Source organism: Palaemon carinicauda, chromosome 30, assembly GCF_036898095.1.
Source record: "Palaemon carinicauda isolate YSFRI2023 chromosome 30, ASM3689809v2, whole genome shotgun sequence".
Classification (NCBI taxonomy): domain Eukaryota; kingdom Metazoa; phylum Arthropoda; class Malacostraca; order Decapoda; family Palaemonidae; genus Palaemon; species Palaemon carinicauda.
The window spans coordinates 50,573,186-50,592,170 of NC_090754.1; the positions used below are offsets into that span (position 1 = coordinate 50,573,186).

The window sequence follows — 18,985 nt, forward strand, 5'->3', positions numbered from 1 at the left end:
TCCCTTGGACATACCGGTACATCCTTGCAAAAAAACTGCTATTTACATTTTTTGCATATTATTTATAACTATGAGAAACTTCTGGTATTTTCCAAAATAATGAGACCAACCTGACCTCTCTATGATGAAAATTAAGGCTGTTAGCGCAATTTAAAGAAAATATATTGCAAAATGTGCTTGAAAAAGAAAATGCCTGGGGATTAAGGGTTGGAAAGTTCCAAATAGCGTTGGGGGTAAAAGGGTTAATATGCCACATATATGTGAGTAAAAGACTAATATAAAGGACTATTGAATTTCAAATTGTTAAAGTAGTTTGCTCAAAATCAGTGTTCAGCATATATCAGCCCTAAAAAAAATTTTTATTGATCGGTTAAATGCTCAAGATTGTGCAAGGTAGTGTGTGGAAACTTTTAAACATATTTTTAGGATTCATAGAGTTGTAAATGAGCTACATTAGCCCATTATCTTGGTATGGAGCTTTGAAATTTATAACTCTCTCTTGCTTTCATCTTAATTCTTTTTTACACACATTTGGATTTTCCAGGCACTGATGTATGCATCATTGTTTGAAGACCATTATGAAGGTTCGTCGCCAGATGACGTAAATTACAGTGAGATATACATGTACGGTTTACTACTATTCATGAAATTTAGTTTGTTTTGCAAGTATATATGTGAGAAATTGACCTTGATGAAATACTGTACTTGAAAATTTCTTATTTCGTGATCATCAAATCATTATTATTCACCATTTTTATGGTATACTTGTATGCATTGAAACCATCCATAAATGTGTGAATGTTCCCATTTAACCAAAAGAGGGAGGAATGTGTAACTAGCAAAACAGGGTTATCTAACATGTTGTGTATTTTGTTTAGAGTAAAATTATGGTTTACATGGCAAATTCTTTAAGAAAAGTCTATTTTAGATATGTTTTATTAGCATTGAAATGACACACACCTTTAGATAGAAGCATTATAGAGAGGCAACAAGATAGAGTACCCTGTCAAGGGATGAAAGCTGTACTGCTGTTTTCCATCACTTACAGATCTGTAAAATTTGTGGCACTAATAAGGATTTATCTAAATTCTTAAGCAAAACTTAAGTGATGAAAACAAACAACTTAGCATTTCAAGTTGAGCCTCTTTATACTCAATTTGTAAATAAAGTCCTTCTCACCAAGTACAATGTTGATATATGAGGGAAGTTTTTGTTACTCATAAAATAGTATAGTAAAACAGGAAGTGGTTTTAAAGCTATTGAAGTTATTGGGAGTAAATTGGTTTGCATGACTATTTTTACTTTTTAGAGAAGAAACAATCTTTTATTAACTGATGCTCTTTTTCTAGAATATTGTTAATCATTTACCCCTTAACTTTTCAGGTACTTGTCTCATTTAGTATCAGGAAAGGAACCAATTCAGGTTAGTCCTGGAAGTGCTGCTAAGATTTTAGAAATGCTGGCCAAAATGAAAAATGTGCTGTCTGACAAGAGTACATTAGATTACATGAAACATCTACTGAATCTCAATGTATCTTACCTGACTTCAATAGTAAGTAAATGGTTTGGCTCATTTGTTCACTTTCTGATTAGTATAAGTTACAGTTAAATTCGTTGCTGATAATCTTAAATGCCTGACTTAATTACCACGTTTCCTTTGCGTCTTTTAAATTCGTAATTTTTTTATTATTTTTTTTTTTACTATACTTTTGTGTAGATAGATGGCCTATTTAAGCATTCATGAAAATTTTGCAGATGGAACCAATATCAAGAGTAGACTGCATGTTATTACTGTTTTAATACAATACTTGGTTCAATTCAAGGTTTATACAGTTTTAGATTTGTGAATTTGGGCCATAAGGAAACAAAGTTAATAGGTTGAAGAGTATGATGAAATAAAGGAGGTTGGAACTCAGGGTGATAGGGAACTACTTAAAGGATCAAATGTATAGTATAGATAAAGGCTGATCCTGCTTGGTTTGTTAATAAACAGTAAATGAAGGAACTTGGTAATGTATCTGCTCTCCCAAACCCTTTTCTTCTTAGATCACAATTAAATTGACAAGTCAAAATCCATTCTTAGTTTTCAAATTTATGTCTCTTTATCTAATATTCTTTAATAACTGAAACAGGTCCTTATGAAATAAAAACGAAGATATTTACGAATATACCTACATTGAACTTGGTTTTTTAAAAACCATCCTTGATTTTAACTAATCAAAAGAAACATGACATTGTCCTCACTATAAGTTATTGTAAGAAATTCTTTTCATACTGAAATGGATAATGTAGATGACTGGGAGAACCCCTTTTACCCAGGATAATACGGCTCAGTCTCCATGAAGCTACCTAAAATACTTGAAGAGTTTTGGGTGTCACTTTCACTAGGTACTGAATGATATATCTGTCAAATTTAATAAATTAGTATTGGCAGCGAAGTATTTGTTGCTGAGCCGGTAGTCAAAGGGACTGGGTGATGCATCTGCTGTCCTTACTCATTATTCTACCTTGGCTTCCAATTATATTTCATGTGAGCCTGATCCCAATCTTAGCCTTGCTATCTTTTAAGGCCCTATAACTTGTCAAATTTGATAAAATAAAAGATTCAAAGTAGAACCCCAACTTATAGAGAGCCAGAAGTTTATACATATTCATTCTACAAAACCGAAAGCCCATGGATGAATGCCTGTACTAATAGATGGTTTCATTGCTTTACTGGGGTATGTACTGTTCGTAAGCAAACAACATGGAAATTTTTTATACAATAAATTTTTGGGCATAAAAGTTGATAAAACCGAGCTTCTGGAGAAGCAATTTGAACATCAGGGGAGTATAGAAATTAAAAATTTTATCAAAATTCTGTTATTTACTCCCTAAAATCATTCAATTCCTTTGCATACAAAGGGCCTAGCAACAAGGGCTTTATTATCTAAATTTATATTAAGTACACCACTATAGTGCTCCCATTAGTATGACTTCTGATTTTTTCATTATGTGTATCTACAAAGTTTGGGATTTATTTTTTAGCTGCTTTTAATGGGAAATAATAGCATCGATGTAGACATGTGTTAAGACAAAGCATTGTGTATTAATTATTTTTGCCATTTTAATTCTTTTACTCTTTATTTTACTTACAGAAAAAAGAAAATAAAAAAGAATCACAGAATAGAACTGGAAAAAGAAGGTATGTTACAGTATTCATTCAAAAGTTAACATCTGAGCATTTTGAATATAGAGAAATAGATGAGCCAAATATTGATAACTCCTGATTACAATAAATGAAACTCTGTTATTCCTATCTCTAAGTATAGTTTAGTCATTTATATGAAACAATGCATACTTTACTATAATATCTTTTTAATGTAGGTCTTAAAACTATAAAACATCAAGTCTAAATTTGTTAAAAGTAAAATTGAAAATGATTCAACTAGAAATAATAATACACAGTTCTAACAAGATGGACCATAAAAAATCTTTTCATTGTACTTCAAGTTTAGATAGTATAATGAATGTCACCATGTACACCTTCATGAAAATACTAGATGATTTCTTGTAAATTATGCTAAATAATCATTAGTACCAGAAGTTAATTGCACTTTCCAAAAATTTAACATCTTAGATTGTCAAGTATACAAAAATGCAGTACAGCAGACATTGCTTCCTGATAGTCAGCAATCTTGTAAGAAATGTTTAGATACTTTTGATACTTTTAAGATAATGGCAATAGTGATTGAAAGTATTTTAGCAACCCCATCTTAACCCCCTTTTACCCCCAGGCTATTTGGAAATTTCCAACCCTTAACCCCCAGGGGGTTATTTTTTTCCCAGCACATTTTGCAGTATATTTTTTTTAAATTGCTCTAACAGCCTTAATTTTTGTCATAGAGAGGTCAGGTTGGTCTCATTCTCTTGGAAAATGCCTGAAGTTTCTCAAAAAATTATAAAAAATATGAATAAAAATATTTTATAGCATTTTTTTTGCAAGGACGTACCGGTACGTCCATGGGGGTAAAGGGATGGCTTTTGTGAAACGTACCAGTACGTCCTTTGGGGGTAAAAGGGGTAATATCGTCTTTTCTCATGGTAGTGTTCTGGAACCCTTTTTATTTCTATGTGTTTACAAATGATTTTTATTAGTCTAGAAATTAAAGTAGCATAATATACAGATAAAGGTGGGTGTAATAAACAGATTAAGTTACTCATACAGTGTTTGCTAGTGATGGTCTTGAAAATTATGTAATGTAATATGGAGATGAAGGTGCTCATACTACTGGAAATGTTAAATGGAGTTCCTATTAGTCTTAACAGAAATCTAGATCTGGAAAGTATCATCAGAGGCACAGTCAGCAGGACGTGAGCTGAATTCCAGCTAAACCAAAGCTTTATTGAATAGCCAATCTCTATGAAATGCTTTGCTAGACAAAAGTGTAGTTTATGACCTGAATATCTATCAAATAATATTTAGTGCTGCTTTTGACAAGGGGTTTCTTTTCACAGCATTTAAATATTTATCTTCAATGTATTTAGAGGTAGTGTTTGTAAGACAATCTATATCTTACATATGTAATGAGACAAGTACCACATTCTGCAGTAATTTTATTTTCCATCTGTGTTCGTATACTGTTCTCCAACTTGCGTGTCTTTAGTCTCTTAGAATCTTACCCTTGTGGAGATGGTTGCTTTTAGTGGTCATTTTACTTTTCAAAAATGATAGTAATTATGATAAAGACCATTGCAAGCAGTATCCTGTTTGAGCATTTTCTCTGTCTATATCAACAGAACTTTCATTATTCCGTTTACTAAGTGTACCCTGCAAAAAAAGTGTGTAGTCATCATTTCGTAGAGTCTTTAAGGTGCCATATGTAGCATACTGCTCTTTAAAAGTCTTATTCTTAAACTATTAAGCTGTGGCATTCTCTAATCATTTTGGGCAATGTCTATTTTCTTTTACATTCCAATTTATCTTTCCATCACATGAACCATTGCCTATGATTTTTATGACATAGTACATTGTTTTAAAACTTAAAAACATTACTTTATTGCTTTATTTGGTAACAGTTTCTTTTCTCCAACTGTTAACCAGTTGATCTATCTACTTGCAACTTTTGTCCTTGTGGTCTTTTTCCATTCAAGATGTTTGTTAGATGCTTTACAGCCTTTTCTACCTGTCTTTTGCATGTGTTATTCAGGCATGTGCCAGCATGGGCATTATGTTATTCATCCTGTCAGCTTCTGTATTTTAAAGAATTGCAGCAATGTTTATACCTATTAGTGATGTGTGAATAAAATTCTAGTCAGATTTTTATAATTAAACTTCCTTCATATTTCAGCACATCTGAAGTGGCTGCCTATCCCGAAACATGTCCCCTCTTTGAAGAAGATGAAGGAGAAGTTGAGGCGGTGGAAGAAACAATTATTCTGGAACCTGGGGATCCTTATTACGAAGAGAAGAGGGAACTTTTGGTCAAAAAGGTATTAATGATGTCTTATTTACAGCTTTGTTCAATTAAAGGAAAATTTCAATTATGCTGGATTTAAAAGGGATTTTGATGAAGGAAAAATCTATTTCTGGGCTCAACCTGTGTCGCTCCGTGAAATGCTCCTTATAGCACCATTTCTAAGGTATAAATGCTGCTAAATATACCAGAGAAAAAAGTTGCATGGAATGCCAGGAATATACCCAGCTCGCTCACCCTTATAGAGTGTCGGTATAGTAACTGGGGCGTGTTAAAACCACTATCAGAGGTCCCGTACCAATTAGTCTTCTCATTCCTCAACATCCCCCGTTACTACGAGGTGCCGTTCTACATCTGACTACTGCCCGCTACTATGGCTGCTGCCCCCACACCCTTACCACTACCCACTCTCTCTCTTCTACTCCCAAGTTAAGTATTGCAATTATCAATTTTGACGAGCTGAGGTAGCGACATATAAAAATTTTTATAACATTGTTAATTTAGTCTGGATGGGTAGCTACAGTGTTGTTGATGCTTCTCCCCTGGCAGCCATTTTGGTGTCGCTACCTCCAAGAGCTTCATGCTTACTTGACGACTTCCAATTAGTTCCTCATACTAATTGTAGTCTTGTTTATTTAGCTCTAGATATCTCATACAATGATTATTTATGATTATTAGATTGCAATTAAAGACTGATTTATTGGAGGAACTTTTTCAGAATAGATTGGAAATAATCTTCATGGAAGTGACAACTGGATTTAATCACAATACCAATTTATTTAGAAATGGCATTCTTTCTTCAGTTTTCATTTGTGACCTGAGTACATTGTTATTTATTGTATTGTATTAATAGTAATATAGTAATGATAAACAGAATTTTAATGACAAAATTTAATACTTTTATACTCCTCTTATGCTCATAATCCTCTTCTTCTCCTCTGCTAATAGACGCAACAGTCAAGACCCTAACACCGGGTACCCTTGTGTCACAATGAGTTTCTGAAGCTTGTCCCGGAAAGTTTTTGCTGCCTCATGGTTCACAAAGGCCAACTGCCCAGTAATTTTTATGTTCTTCAGGCCAAAATGCTGTTTAAACTTACCAAACCCGCATTTGGAAAGACATATGAGGGGATGTGCCATCTTGGCTGGTGAACAACTGAGCTTCATCTTCTGTGAAGTGGTGGAGCAGAGATTGGGCCTTTTCCCAGATGAAATGCAAGTCGATGGTGATTCCCTTGTGTTGCCGATCCTTGATGCACAGAAACGGCATTTTACGTCACCTTGAATGCAACTTTTGCACTGCGTGGGGCACTTGCACCCACAGCAGCGCGAATTTTCATCGCATTCTTCTCAGTATACCTTATAGTATTCTCGTTAACACCGAAAAGTCTTCCTACGGCTACGTACTTCTTTCGTTCCTTGCACTTATCAAGGACTTTAACCTTGTCTTCCAACGTCATAACCTTCCTCTGTCGTTTAGCAGAACCGTCAGAAGTCGAAGAAGCTCTTTTGAGGACCATCATGTCGATACAGCAAAGACAATGTGATGCTCCACAAAGAGGACTGAAGCGGGAGATGCACACATAAGGAGAGACAATGCAAGAGTGAGGCTGATTCAGCAAGAGATGGGGTGATATGCTGTGCAGAGAGGGAACTGGTGCAAAGGAGCGCAGTCAGTTTGAAATCGTTGGCTTGCAAGAGTACTTATTGCCAAATTGCGAATGGGTGACTTTTTATTTAATAGGGTACATGGTTTTCTGTGTCGTATAAGATCAAATGCGCAAAGGTAGAACTGGGGAATAACGAGGCCCAACTGTATTTACACTCATATCTGCCAAGAGGAGGCAACTCCCTTAACTTGGAGACAAACTCCTCTCCTTTTGCCATGAATTTGGGATTTTGCTAATCTGGATAAGTCAGGCCTCATACCCAAGCAAAGGATGGAATACATAAGGATGTTAATAGACACAACAGTGGAAAAAGTCTTTCCATCCAACAAGGAGGTTACAAGACTCAGAAGAGTAGCACACCCTTGTCTATGCTTTCAACATCTATCAGAGTGTCATTGGCAGCAAACCTCATCCCTCACGGCCTTCTACATCAGCAGTCACTTCAGAGGTTTCTGAAGAGACACTGGTCATCTATCAGCAACCCACCCTATCATCTAGTTCCTGTAGAACATTAAGTGAGCACTGATCTAAACTGGTGGTTGAGGGATGAGAATCTCTTAAAGGGAACTCCTTTAGAGTGTCGTCTACCAGACCTACTGCTTTTTTCAGATGCATCAAGAACAGGTCACTGGTCACGAGAGAAGAGTCTGCACATCAACCTGCTGGAACTACAGCTCTCTTATTGCTGTAGTCATTCCAACAGTGCGTGATAGATCACTTGGTAGCGTGGATGAGTGACAACACTACCATAATGGCATACACCAATAAGCAAATAGATACTCTTTCCCAGCACCTCTCCAAATTGGATGTGCAGGCTCATGAGTGGTCACAGAATAATGCAGTCGTGCTGTCGGTGGCATTCATTCCCTGCTAAAGGGACATTCTTTTCTGGCAAAAGGAATGTGATTGCCAATACATTAAGTTGCCAGGGACAAGTGATTGGATCAAAAATTGTCCTTCATCCTCATGTGGCAAGGAGCCTCTTGACTTTGTGAGGTTCCACAACGATCGATCTCTTCACGAGGATCAACATAAAGCTCCCAATCTACTGCTCACCAATTCCAGATCAGGGATTAGAGAACGTATTTCAACATTCATGGAACAGCCTCGATGCTTATGCTTTTCAACAGTCTCATTTGATTTGACAGTTGGTAAACAGGTTACAGTCTACCCCAAAACCTCAAAATGAGATTGGTAGTGTCCAACCAGAGAGGTACCCAGACCTTCTGATGCTTCTGACCAAGATTTCGAGTGTTACCCAATTGGCCCAACTTGCTCTGCCAGTCCCATCTGCAGACACCACAACTTGGTGACATCCCCATCCCTTTTATGGTGGACGCTATTCGGCACCTCTGAGCAAAAGGCTTTTCGAGAGGCACTGCGCAGGAGATCTCTAGATGCATCTGAAAGTCCTCCACAACAGTCTACCTGGAAAAATGGGTCCTCTTCTACAATTGGTGCCTTAGAAGGGATAGTTTTCCTCTTGGAGCCTATATTCAACTGATTGCAGACTTCCTTGTTTTCCTACTTATAGAGAAGCTCCTCTCAGTCTCAGTGGTGAAAGGTTATCAGCCTTGAGCCAAGTCTTTCGACTGAGAAGCGCAGACCTTTCCTTTTGTAGGAATTATCAATGCTTATCAAGAGCTTTGAGGAATCCTGCGCTTCGATAGGCCTCAAGCTCCACTGTGGAATATGACCAGAGCTCTGAGGTCCCCAAAGTGGGTCCCCTATGAACCTTCAAGGCAGGTGTTCGACAAGGAATTGGCCCCCAAGATGGTCTTATTGGCCATAGATTAATAAAAAAAAAAAAAAAAAAAAGTTGGAGAGCTGCATGGCTTATATCTGATTAGTCTTTCCAGGGGGGTGGAGAAAGGTTTTGTTTTCCTTCATTCATGAGTCTGTAGCGAAAACTCAAAATTTAGCCGTAGAAGGTTCAAAGTTCGAATCTTTCTCCATCTCCTCATTTAGGAAAGTAACCAATTGATTTGGACAATTTACTTTTTGCCCAGTGAAGACAAAGAATTTGCCCTCAAGACAGTCTTCTTATTGGCCCTGGGTTCAACAAAAAGAGTAGGAGAGGTGCTTGGCTTATACATGATTAGTCATTCCAGGGGAGGGAGAAATGTTTCGTTTTCCTTCTTTCATAAGTTTGTAGTGAAAACTCAAAATCTAGCCGTACAAGATTCAAAGTTTGAATGTTTCTCCATCTCCTCATTTAGGAAAGCAACCGATGATTTGGACAATTTACTTTTTGCCCGGTGAAGACACTAAGATGCTACTTGAAATGGACTCAACCTTTCAAACCATGACTAAAGAACCTTTTCTTCAGCCTTGGCAGGCTGAAAATAAAGATCTCCTAAAACACTATCGCCTTCAGGTTTCGTTAGACAATAAATAGAGCACAAACTAAGGCAGCGAGTGAGACAGAAGAACCAGCACAAGCTCTTGCTCATGATTTCAGAGAAGTATGCGTAACATCAGCCTTCAGGAAGAACCTGTTAGGTGGCCAAATTGTGAAGGCTGGAGTCTGGAGACATCAGGCAACCTTCATATCCTTCTATTTATGAGAATACGAAGTCATTCGATACATTTTCCTTAGGACTCGTGGTAGCTGCTCAGCAGGTTGTGTACCATACCTAGGTCCCTCACAGGACAAGAAGCATCTCGTCTAAGATACCAATTGTGACATTAGTCTTAGGATGAGAGTAAGAATGTGTGGTAGTTTTTTTTTTTCTCTTTTCCTTCTTCTTCCTTGAAGTGCATAGTCAAACCTTTATGTAGCTGAACCATACCTTGATGTAGGTAAGCTACCATACTGAGTAACTATTCTAATTAAGGTTTAGAGAGAAGTGTTTTCCCCATCCTCTTGATGAAGGGAGGATGGATAGTAATGTAAACCCACTACTTTATTTTAGCTTTACATTTAAGACACCATATCCCTTGGGGACATAGATTCTCTCACCTGAAGTTCAGGTAATAAGAGGTGGATTGGAGTCAACACTCTTGCTCGTCCTAAAGTCCAAATGTTTGACATCACAGGATTTTAAACTAGCTTGTTTGAGTATTGGGCAGAGCTTCCCCCCACTACCCGCCAGTAACGACTGACATTTTGTTACAAATTTTCACAGCCAAGTTCCAGCTTTGCTGAAATCCTACTCCTGATAAAGTACTTAGGTTTGTATAGTTAGGAAAAAATACAAATTACTTTTAAAAATTTGCAATTTTACTTGGAGATAGGATTTGTTACCTTTTAAACTAGGCTCGAGTGGTTGATTGTTAATTCCCATCTCTTTCCTGCACTATACCACATCCATCAGAGGGTGGAATTAAGCAATATTAACCTTGAGATTTTTATTAAAATAAACAGAATTCTAATACTAACATTTGTTTTTTTTTATACTTGCCTGATGTTCATATGCATGCCCCCTCCTCCCTACTGATCAGTAATGTCAAGAGACTAATAATTGGGTTTTCTACTTTGAGACTTGAAGAGTAGGAGGTTAATATGACGTGTCATTGGCTAATTAGTGGCCATCAACCACCAGATGACATGGTGGTTCACAGAGGGGAAGGCATTTTGCAAAACGAGACAATAAAGAACTTTTATTTTGGGTTAGACATCAACACAGCTTCAAGTAAAAGCAATATTAACATCGGGTGAAATAATAAATTTCATGATTAAAATTCTGTTTTTGACATTCTGAAAATAAATCCTTAAGAGTTAAATGCTCAAATTTCTGTAATCCTTTTTATGATACCCCTACTGTCAACATTGACCAACATATAGGAGCATTGAAATAGGAAGTCCATATCTTTGGTACCTTCATTCTGCAGAGGTCAGTTGAGAGAAGTTGGTTCTGGGCAGGAGAACAGCAGGTCCAAATTAGAAATTCATAACCATAGTCCAGTATTATTACACTAACAATAGGTATATGAATGCACAATGTGTTCTTTTTCCTTACCCATAGTCTAGTGTTGTTATGCATAAAACAAAAAGGAAACATTATGTGCTCTATAAAGTAGAATAATAATTAATTGCAGTGTAAAGTAATATTTCACTGGTACTGAGGGTCATGATTGTGAAGTGTATGTCTCTTTTATTGATTTTATTTGTTTTTACTTTCTAATTAAGATTGAGCTAAAAAGCAGTGAATAGCTTCTTGAATGAATGCAGTAATAATTGATTACAAGTGAGAAGTGTTCCCAATGGGGGGAGGGGGGGGAGTATCCAATCTCGCCTGTATAATCTTTTCTTCTTTAACTCTGTCTTAAGTTGTCATAAACATTGTGTACTTCTGGCTCCCTTCTACCAGTAGATCTCTAGATTAAGACAGCTTTTCATGCTGCACAGCACATGTTTGATTTTGTAATTTTCAATATTAATCTTACCCGATAATCATGTAGCTGTCAACTCTGTTGCCGACAGAAATCTACGGTCGGGATACGCCAGCGATCGCTATACAGGTGGGGGTGAACACCACAGCGCCATCTGTGGTCAGGTACTCCAGTACTTCTTGTCAACACCACCTCAATTTTTCCTCTGTCGTGCCTCCGGCTAGACCTACATGGATACGCTGTTGATTCTGGAGTTATTGCTCACGATTTGGTGATGTATTTGCTCTAGAGTTTAGCCTTCGCTATTCAGGAAGCTTTATCATTAGCTTAGCTAGCTTTTGGAATTAATTTGATTAATTATGGTGACGAAGAGAGTATGAACTCTCTTTCACTTTTAAATGGCCGACCCTTCCCTTAGACGGAAGTGTTGGTGTCTAAGAGAGTATAGACTCTCTTTCTTAATTTTGCTTAACAAAAGTTATAGATTTATTTTATATCTCTCCGCCTTTTATAGGCCTCTTCGATTAACTTCCATTTATTATAAACTTATTAAAATTAATTTTTATATTTGTTTATATTCGACCTTTCCTAATAGTAGGCGGTCTTTTCTTGGTACCGAAGTTAATTAACATTGAGCCCGTCATTTCGTTTTTACCTGTTAACATATTATGCTATTTTAATGTTTTTGAAAGAATTTCTTTGATAGTCTCATACTGTTTTCAAAGTTGAACTAACGTTTTGTTTTGTCTCTGCAGTTGTTGACGTTCAGAACGTTCAACTTGCGCTCTATCATTACGATAGAGAGAGAATTTTCACGGTGTCACGTTGCAGTAAGAGTAAACCGATTCTAGCGTTTTGTTCATTCTTTCTTAGCTTAATTGTTTTAATTCTAATAAAGGAACTTTTTATTTGGGAAATCTTTCAGTTTTTTTCCTTTAACAATAATATGTTTTAACGATATATATGATTGGGCTCATCTCTCAGGTTCTAAGTCAAGAGAGAGAGAGAGAGAGATAGAGACGGAGGGAGAGAGAGGAGGATAAACGTTTCGTTCAAGCGAGTAACGTTGTTATCGTTTTTGCTCTTCTCCCTAGTCTCTTTAGGGGAAGAAGGTAAACGTTTCTAGAGTTTTATTCTTGTTCTCAAGCTTTATGCGGTGAGAGATTTTAAACGTAGTTTATTTGATCTAGTGTTTAGTCTCTTTCCAGCCACTGAATTATTTATCTTTCATTATATTTTTCTGTTACATTGTAATTCTGTTTTCGCAATTACTAACTTTTAAGGAAGGATAGAATTGCGTGTTTCAGGTACAAACCACTTAAAGTTTCGAGTTCAGTGAAATAAGTGCAAACAGAAAATCAAAAGTGATAAAGTGATAAGCGCAAAGTGTTACAGTGTTGCGTTCGAGGGTTCGTCTGTTCGTGCCAGTTGTTCGCCTAGTCTGGGACCTCTTACAAGCTCCCAAGCCCAGGGGAGAAGTAATGTCGAAGGACTTATGGGTTCAGCAGGCCTTGATCGACGAACAGACGTTTCCCTCCGTGGTTTCGGGTGTATCTACACACGTTGCCGACGTGATCACCCCACCCACACAAAGACGAGAGAGCCCTTTTATTCCTCGTCTGCGGAAGAGGTTTCTCGCAGAAACCATGGACCAAATCTTGCAGCTTTTAAGTGCAAGTCGGTCCCTTCCGCGCAAGTCCAACTCCTAGGTGTAGCCATTAGCACTGGGTCAGTTCGGACTTGCTGCAGTACGACAACTGCACACCTCCCAGAGAGGCAAGGTGGTATCGCAACAGGCAGTAGCTCCGTCTGTTGCCGCACCAGCTGTTTTAGACCCTCAGTCTCAACGGATAGTAGCTCCGTTTGTTGTTGTCTTTCTTAAACTCTAGTGGTCTATGCTGCAGACAATGCAGTCTCAGCTTGCGGTGTTGATGCAGGAGTTTCAGGCAGAGAAGGTTAACACACCTCCTCCTGCGAGCGCTCCTCCACCTCTACGCAGTCCAGCCTGCCAGACGTATGATGTTGAGGTTCCTCAAGCTACCTCCATGCGTGAGCTGCCGCATTGGGAGTTGCCAGATACCAGCTCTGTGCAGCAACCTCCACTTTCCTTGAGGCAGGAGCCTCTTGCCACGCGGCAACCTCCTCAACACTTGAGGCAGGAGCCTTATGCTTTGCAGCAACCTCCTCTACCCTTGAGGTAGGAACCTCATGCGTTGCGACTACCTCCTCCATCCTCGAGGCAACAACCTCTTGCGGTGCGACAACCTCCACCATCCTCGAGGCAGCAACCTCAACTCCACCTCTGCGCAGTCCACCCTGCCAGACGTATGATGTTGAGGTTCCTCAACCTACCTCCACGCGTGAGCTGCCGCATTGGGAGTTGCCAGATACCAGCGCTATGCAGCAACCTCTTGCGTTGCGGCAACCTCCACCATCCTTGAGGCAGCAACCTCAACTCTTGCGGCAACCACCTCCACTCTTGAGGCAAGAACCTCAACTCTTGAGGCAAGAGCCTCAACTCTTGAGGAACCTCATGCTATGAGGCAGCCGCCTCAACGCATGCAGCAACCGCATTCTTCACAGCATGAGCCTCTCTCTGCGCAGCTACCTCCTCAACCCTTGAGGCAGACGCAACTCTTGAGGCAGGAACCTCACAGGAGCCTCATGCTATGCGGCATCCTCCTTAAACCATGAGGCAGGAGCCTCATGCTATGCGGCATCCTCCTCAACCCATGAGGCAGGAGCCTCATGCTATGCGACATCCTCCTCTACCCATGAGGCAGCCTCATGCTATGCGGCATCCTCCTCAACCCATGAGGCAGGAGCCTCATGCTATGCGGCATCCTCCTCAACCCATGAGGCAGGAGTCTCATGCTATGAGGAGCCTCATGCTATGCGGCATCCTCCTCAAACCATGAGGCAGGAGCCTCATGCTATGCGGCAACCGCCTCAACCCATGAGGCAGGAGCCTCATACTATGCGGCATCCTCCTCAACGCATGCGGCATAAGCCTCTTCCCTTGCAGCTTGAGCCTCATCCCATGCAGCATGAGCCTCATACCATGCAGCATGAGCCTCATCCCATGCAGCATGAGCCTCATCCCATGCAGCATAAGCCGCACGCCATGCAACATGCTCTGCTTACCTTACAGCATGCTCTACATACAGCATGCTCTGCATACCTTACCGCATGCTTCTCAGTCACACATCTTTGGTTGTTGCCAACTCACTAGACTGTCAAGCAGTTTCATAACGTTGCCTTCTAGTCTGCTGCTTTTGCACCAGTGAAACCCTCACTGAGAGAACTTAGCTTTTCTCGGATATGGTTCCTGTAGATGAGAAAGTGCTATTCTCCCTCCTTCTGATATTCCCTTGAGGACTCTGTCATTTGGAGAGGAGCCTTTAGCTGCGTAGCCTCCTATGGACTTTTATTTAAGCATAACATGCTTCCAGGGAAGGTAATGGTTCCACTTCAGTCGCTAACCCCGTCTGTTACCACACCTGCTCCCATAGACCTTGAGCTGTGTTGCAAGACATGCAGTCCAAGCTTAGTCCTTGTTAGAGGATTTTTTGTTTACGGAGTCAGTGTGTCACTGGGAAGACGTTCAACAACCAGCAGAAGTGACTTGTTGTGACGCAGTGCGGCAACCTCAGCAACCCGATAAGGAGTTGTCTGTACGACCCAGACAGTCTAGACAGCTTCGGGTTGTCACTGTACTTCCTCGCTTCCCCATGGTTGACAGTTCACAGACTGTGCAGCAGTACCATGATCTTGTGTCCGGCTCCGTCAGACGACTAGCTTTTAAGAGCTCCCACAAGTCGTCGCTGTCTGGAGATTCTCAGATGGACTATGGATCTGACCAAGGAACTGGGCCTCCTGGTCAATTTTGAGGAGTCCCAGCTCGTCCCATCCCAGACCATTGTCTACCTGGGTATGGATCTTCAGAGTCGAGCTTTTCGGGCTTTTCTGTCGGCCCCAAAGATCTACTAAGCCCTAGTTTGCATCCAGAGCATGCTGAGAAGGAACCGATGCTCAGTCAGGTAGTGGATGAGTCTAACAGGGACACTTTCATCGCTGGCCCTGTTCATCGAGTTAGGGAGACCCCACCTCCGCCCCCTTCAGTATCATCTAGCGGCTCACTGGATAAAGGACATGACGCTAGAGACGATCTCAGTTCCTGTTTCCGAAGAGAGGAGGTCTACTCTCACGTGGTGAAAGAACAGCTTTCTTCTCAAGGAAGTCTACCTTTGGCTGTTCAGAAACCCGACCGCCGTCTCTTCTCTGACGCATCAGACACGGGCTGGGGTGCGACTTTGGACGGACAGGAATGCTCGGGAACATGGAATCAGGAGCTAAGGACACTTCACATCTTTTGCAAGGAGCTGTTGGCGGTTCATCTGGCCTTGATAAACTTCAAGTCCCTCCAGCTTAACAAGGTGGTGGAGGTGGACTCTGACAACACCACAGCCTTGGCTTACATCTCCAAGCAGGGAGGGACTCATTCGTGGAAGTTGTTCTAGATCGCAAGGGACCTCCTCATCTGGTTAAAAGATCGAAAGCTCACGCTGGTAACGAGGTTCATTCAGGGCGATATGAATGTCATGGCAGATCGCCTTAGCCGGAAGGGTCAGGTCATCCCCACAGAGTGGACCCTTCACAAGAATGTTTGCAGCAGACTTTGGGCCCTGTGGGGTCAGCCAACCATAGATCTGTTCGCTACCTCGATAACCTAGAGGCTCCCGTTGTATTGTTCTCCGATTCCAGACCCAGCAGCAGTTCACGTGGATGCTTTTCTGCTGGATTGGTCCCATCTCGACCTGTATGCATTCCCGCCGTTCAAGATTGTCAACAGGGTACTTCAGAAGTTCGCCTCTCGCAAAGGGACACGGCTGACGTTGGTTGGCTCCGCTCTGGCCCGCGAGAGAATGGTTCATAGAGGTACTGCAATGGCTGGTCGACATTCCCAGGACTCTTCCTCTAGGAGTGGACCTTCTACGTCTACCTCACGTAAAGAAGGTACATCCAAACCTCCACGCTCTTCGTCTGACTGCCTTCAGTCTTTCGAAAGACTCTCAAGAGCTAGGGGCTTTTCGAAGGAGGCAGCCAGAGCGATTGCCAGAGCAAGGAGGACATCCACTCTCAGAGTCTATCAGTCTAAAGGGGAAGTCTTCCGAAGCTGGTACAAGGCCAATGCAGTTTCCTCATCCAGTACCACTGTAACCCAGATTGCTGACTTCCTGTTACATCTAAGGAACGTAAGATCCCTTTCAGCTCCTACGATTAAGGGTTACAGAAGTATGTTGGCAGCGGTTTTCCGCCACAGAGGCTTGGATCTTTCCACCAACAAAGATCTACAGGACCTCCTTAGGTCTTTTAAGACCTCAAAGGAACGTCGGTTGTCCACTCCAGGCTGGAATCTAGACGTGGTCCTAAGGTTCCTTATGTCATCAAGATTTGAACCTCTCCAATCAGCCTCTTTTAAGGACCTCACATTGAAAACTCTTTTCCTCGTGTGCTTGACAACAGCTAAAAGAGTAAGTGAGATCCACGCCTTCAGCAGGAACATAGTTTTCACATCTGAAACGGCTACATGTTCCTTGCAGCTCGGTTTTTTGCTAAAACGAGCTTCCTTCACGTCCTTGGCCTAAGTCGTTCGAGATCCCAAGCCTGTCCAACTTGGTGGGGGACGAACTGGAGAGAGTACTTTGCCCAGTTAGAGCTCTTAGGTACTATCTAAAAAGGTCATAACCTTTACGAGGACAATCAGAAGCCTTATGGTGTGCTATCAAGAAGCCTTCTCTTCCAAGGTCTAAGAACTCAGTTTCTTACCTATTCAGGCTCCTGATTAGGGAAGCACATTCTCATCTGAAGGAAGAAGACCTTGCTTTGCTGAAGGTAAGGACACATGAAGTGAGAGCTGTGGCTACTTCAGTGGCCCTCAAACAGAACCGTTCTCTGCAGAGTGTTATGGATGCAACCTATTGGAGAAGCAAGTCAGTGTTCGCATCATTCTATCTCAAAGATGTTCAGTCTCTTTACGAGAACTGCTACACCCTGGGACCATTCGTAGCAACGAATGCAGTAGTAGGCGGGGGCTCAGCCACTACATTCCCATAATCCCATAACCTTTTTAACCTTTCTCTTGAATACTTTTTATGGGTTGTACGGTCGGCTAAGAAGCCTTCCACATCCTTGTTGATTTGGCGGGTGGTCAATTCTTTCTTGAGAAGCGCCGAGGTTAAAGGTTGTGATGAGGTCCTTTAGTATGGGTTGCAGCCCTTTATACTTCAGCACCTAAGAGTCGTTCAGCATCCTAAGAGGACCGCTACGCTCAGTAAGGAAGACGTACTTAATAAAGGCAGAGTAATGGTTCAAGTCGTCTTCCTTACCAGGTACTTATTTATTTTATGTTATTTTTGAATAACTAATAAAATAAAATACGGGATACTTAGCTTCTTTGTTAACATATATGCTGGTCTCCACCCACCACCCTGGGTGTGAATCAGCTACATGATTATCGGGTAAGATTAATATTGAAAAATGTTATTTTCATTAGTAAAATAAATTTTTGAATATACTTACCCGATAATCATGATTTAATTGACCCACCCTTCCTCCCCATAGAGAACCAGTGGACCGAGGAAAAAATTGAGGTGGTGTTGACAAGAAGTACTGGAGTACCTGACCACAGATGGCGCTGTGGTGTTCACCCCCACCTGTATAGCGATCGCTGGCGTATCCCGACCGTAGATTTCTGTCGGCAACAGAGTTGACAGCTACATGATTATCGGGTAAGTATATTCAAAAATTTATTTTACTAATGAAAATAACATTTCATAACATCCTTTTTAAATCATTAGGGTTAAGTGATAGTGTAAAGCTATAAAATATTTAAAATCTGTTGTTTTGCTTCAATTACTATAGTATACTAAGTTTTTATGTATCTTTTTTTTTCAGATAAAAACAAAACAACTAGAAGCCATCCCACAGGTTTCATCTATACCAGGCTTGAATCCAATGGAAATTCCCTCTAAGTTTTTAGTGAAACCATGTTCTTCTGTAGTGGAAGCCCACAAGTTTTGAGAAAAATATCAGTCATGTTTTACTGTTGTCAAAAGGCCAGCGATTGCCCTATTTTATTAATATAAAGACAACTCATTTGTTTTTACTAGCATTAAGGAACCTAAATCTTTAAATGCAAAATCCTCATTTTTACCTACATTATGTGTTTTCCTCAGGTAAGGGTTTTACAGATTTAGGATAACTACTTAAATTGATAAAGGAATGGTTAGTATCAAATGAGACCTTTCCCTGCTATGGGAAGTCATCTCATGCACTGAAAGTTCCCTCTTATTCTCTAACTGTAAACCTGAGTGGGTTTCTTAGCTTGCATTTAAATCACTTACATGAACAGAATACTGGAACTACTGGAGAAGGAACTGATTGTACCTGAGATTTTCGAGTGTCTTTTTATTTGGATTGTGGATATTCCTTAAGATGATTGATAACTAGAAAGTTGTAATT

The 18,985-nt window shown here is 40.3% G+C and overlaps 1 protein-coding gene across 2 annotated transcripts in view; it reads left to right on the forward strand.

Moving 5' to 3' along the window:
- Positions 1-18,981, forward strand: part of LOC137623096 (uncharacterized) — a 62,013-nt gene extending 43,032 nt beyond the window's left edge. Inside the window, exons 4-8 of one of the 2 annotated variants that reach the window (XM_068353755.1) lie at positions 545-624; positions 1,384-1,552; positions 3,138-3,184; positions 5,331-5,472; positions 18,419-18,977. In XM_068353755.1, coding sequence (XP_068209856.1) covers positions 545-624; positions 1,384-1,552; positions 3,138-3,184; positions 5,331-5,472; positions 18,419-18,544 — 564 coding nt within the window. In that variant the 3' untranslated portion in view covers positions 18,545-18,977. Of the gene's footprint in view, positions 1-544; positions 625-1,383; positions 1,553-3,137; positions 3,185-5,330; positions 5,473-18,418 lie in introns of both variants that reach the window. The other variant, XM_068353756.1, reaches the window with a different exon arrangement.
- The last annotated feature ends 4 nt before the right edge of the window (positions 18,982-18,985 follow it).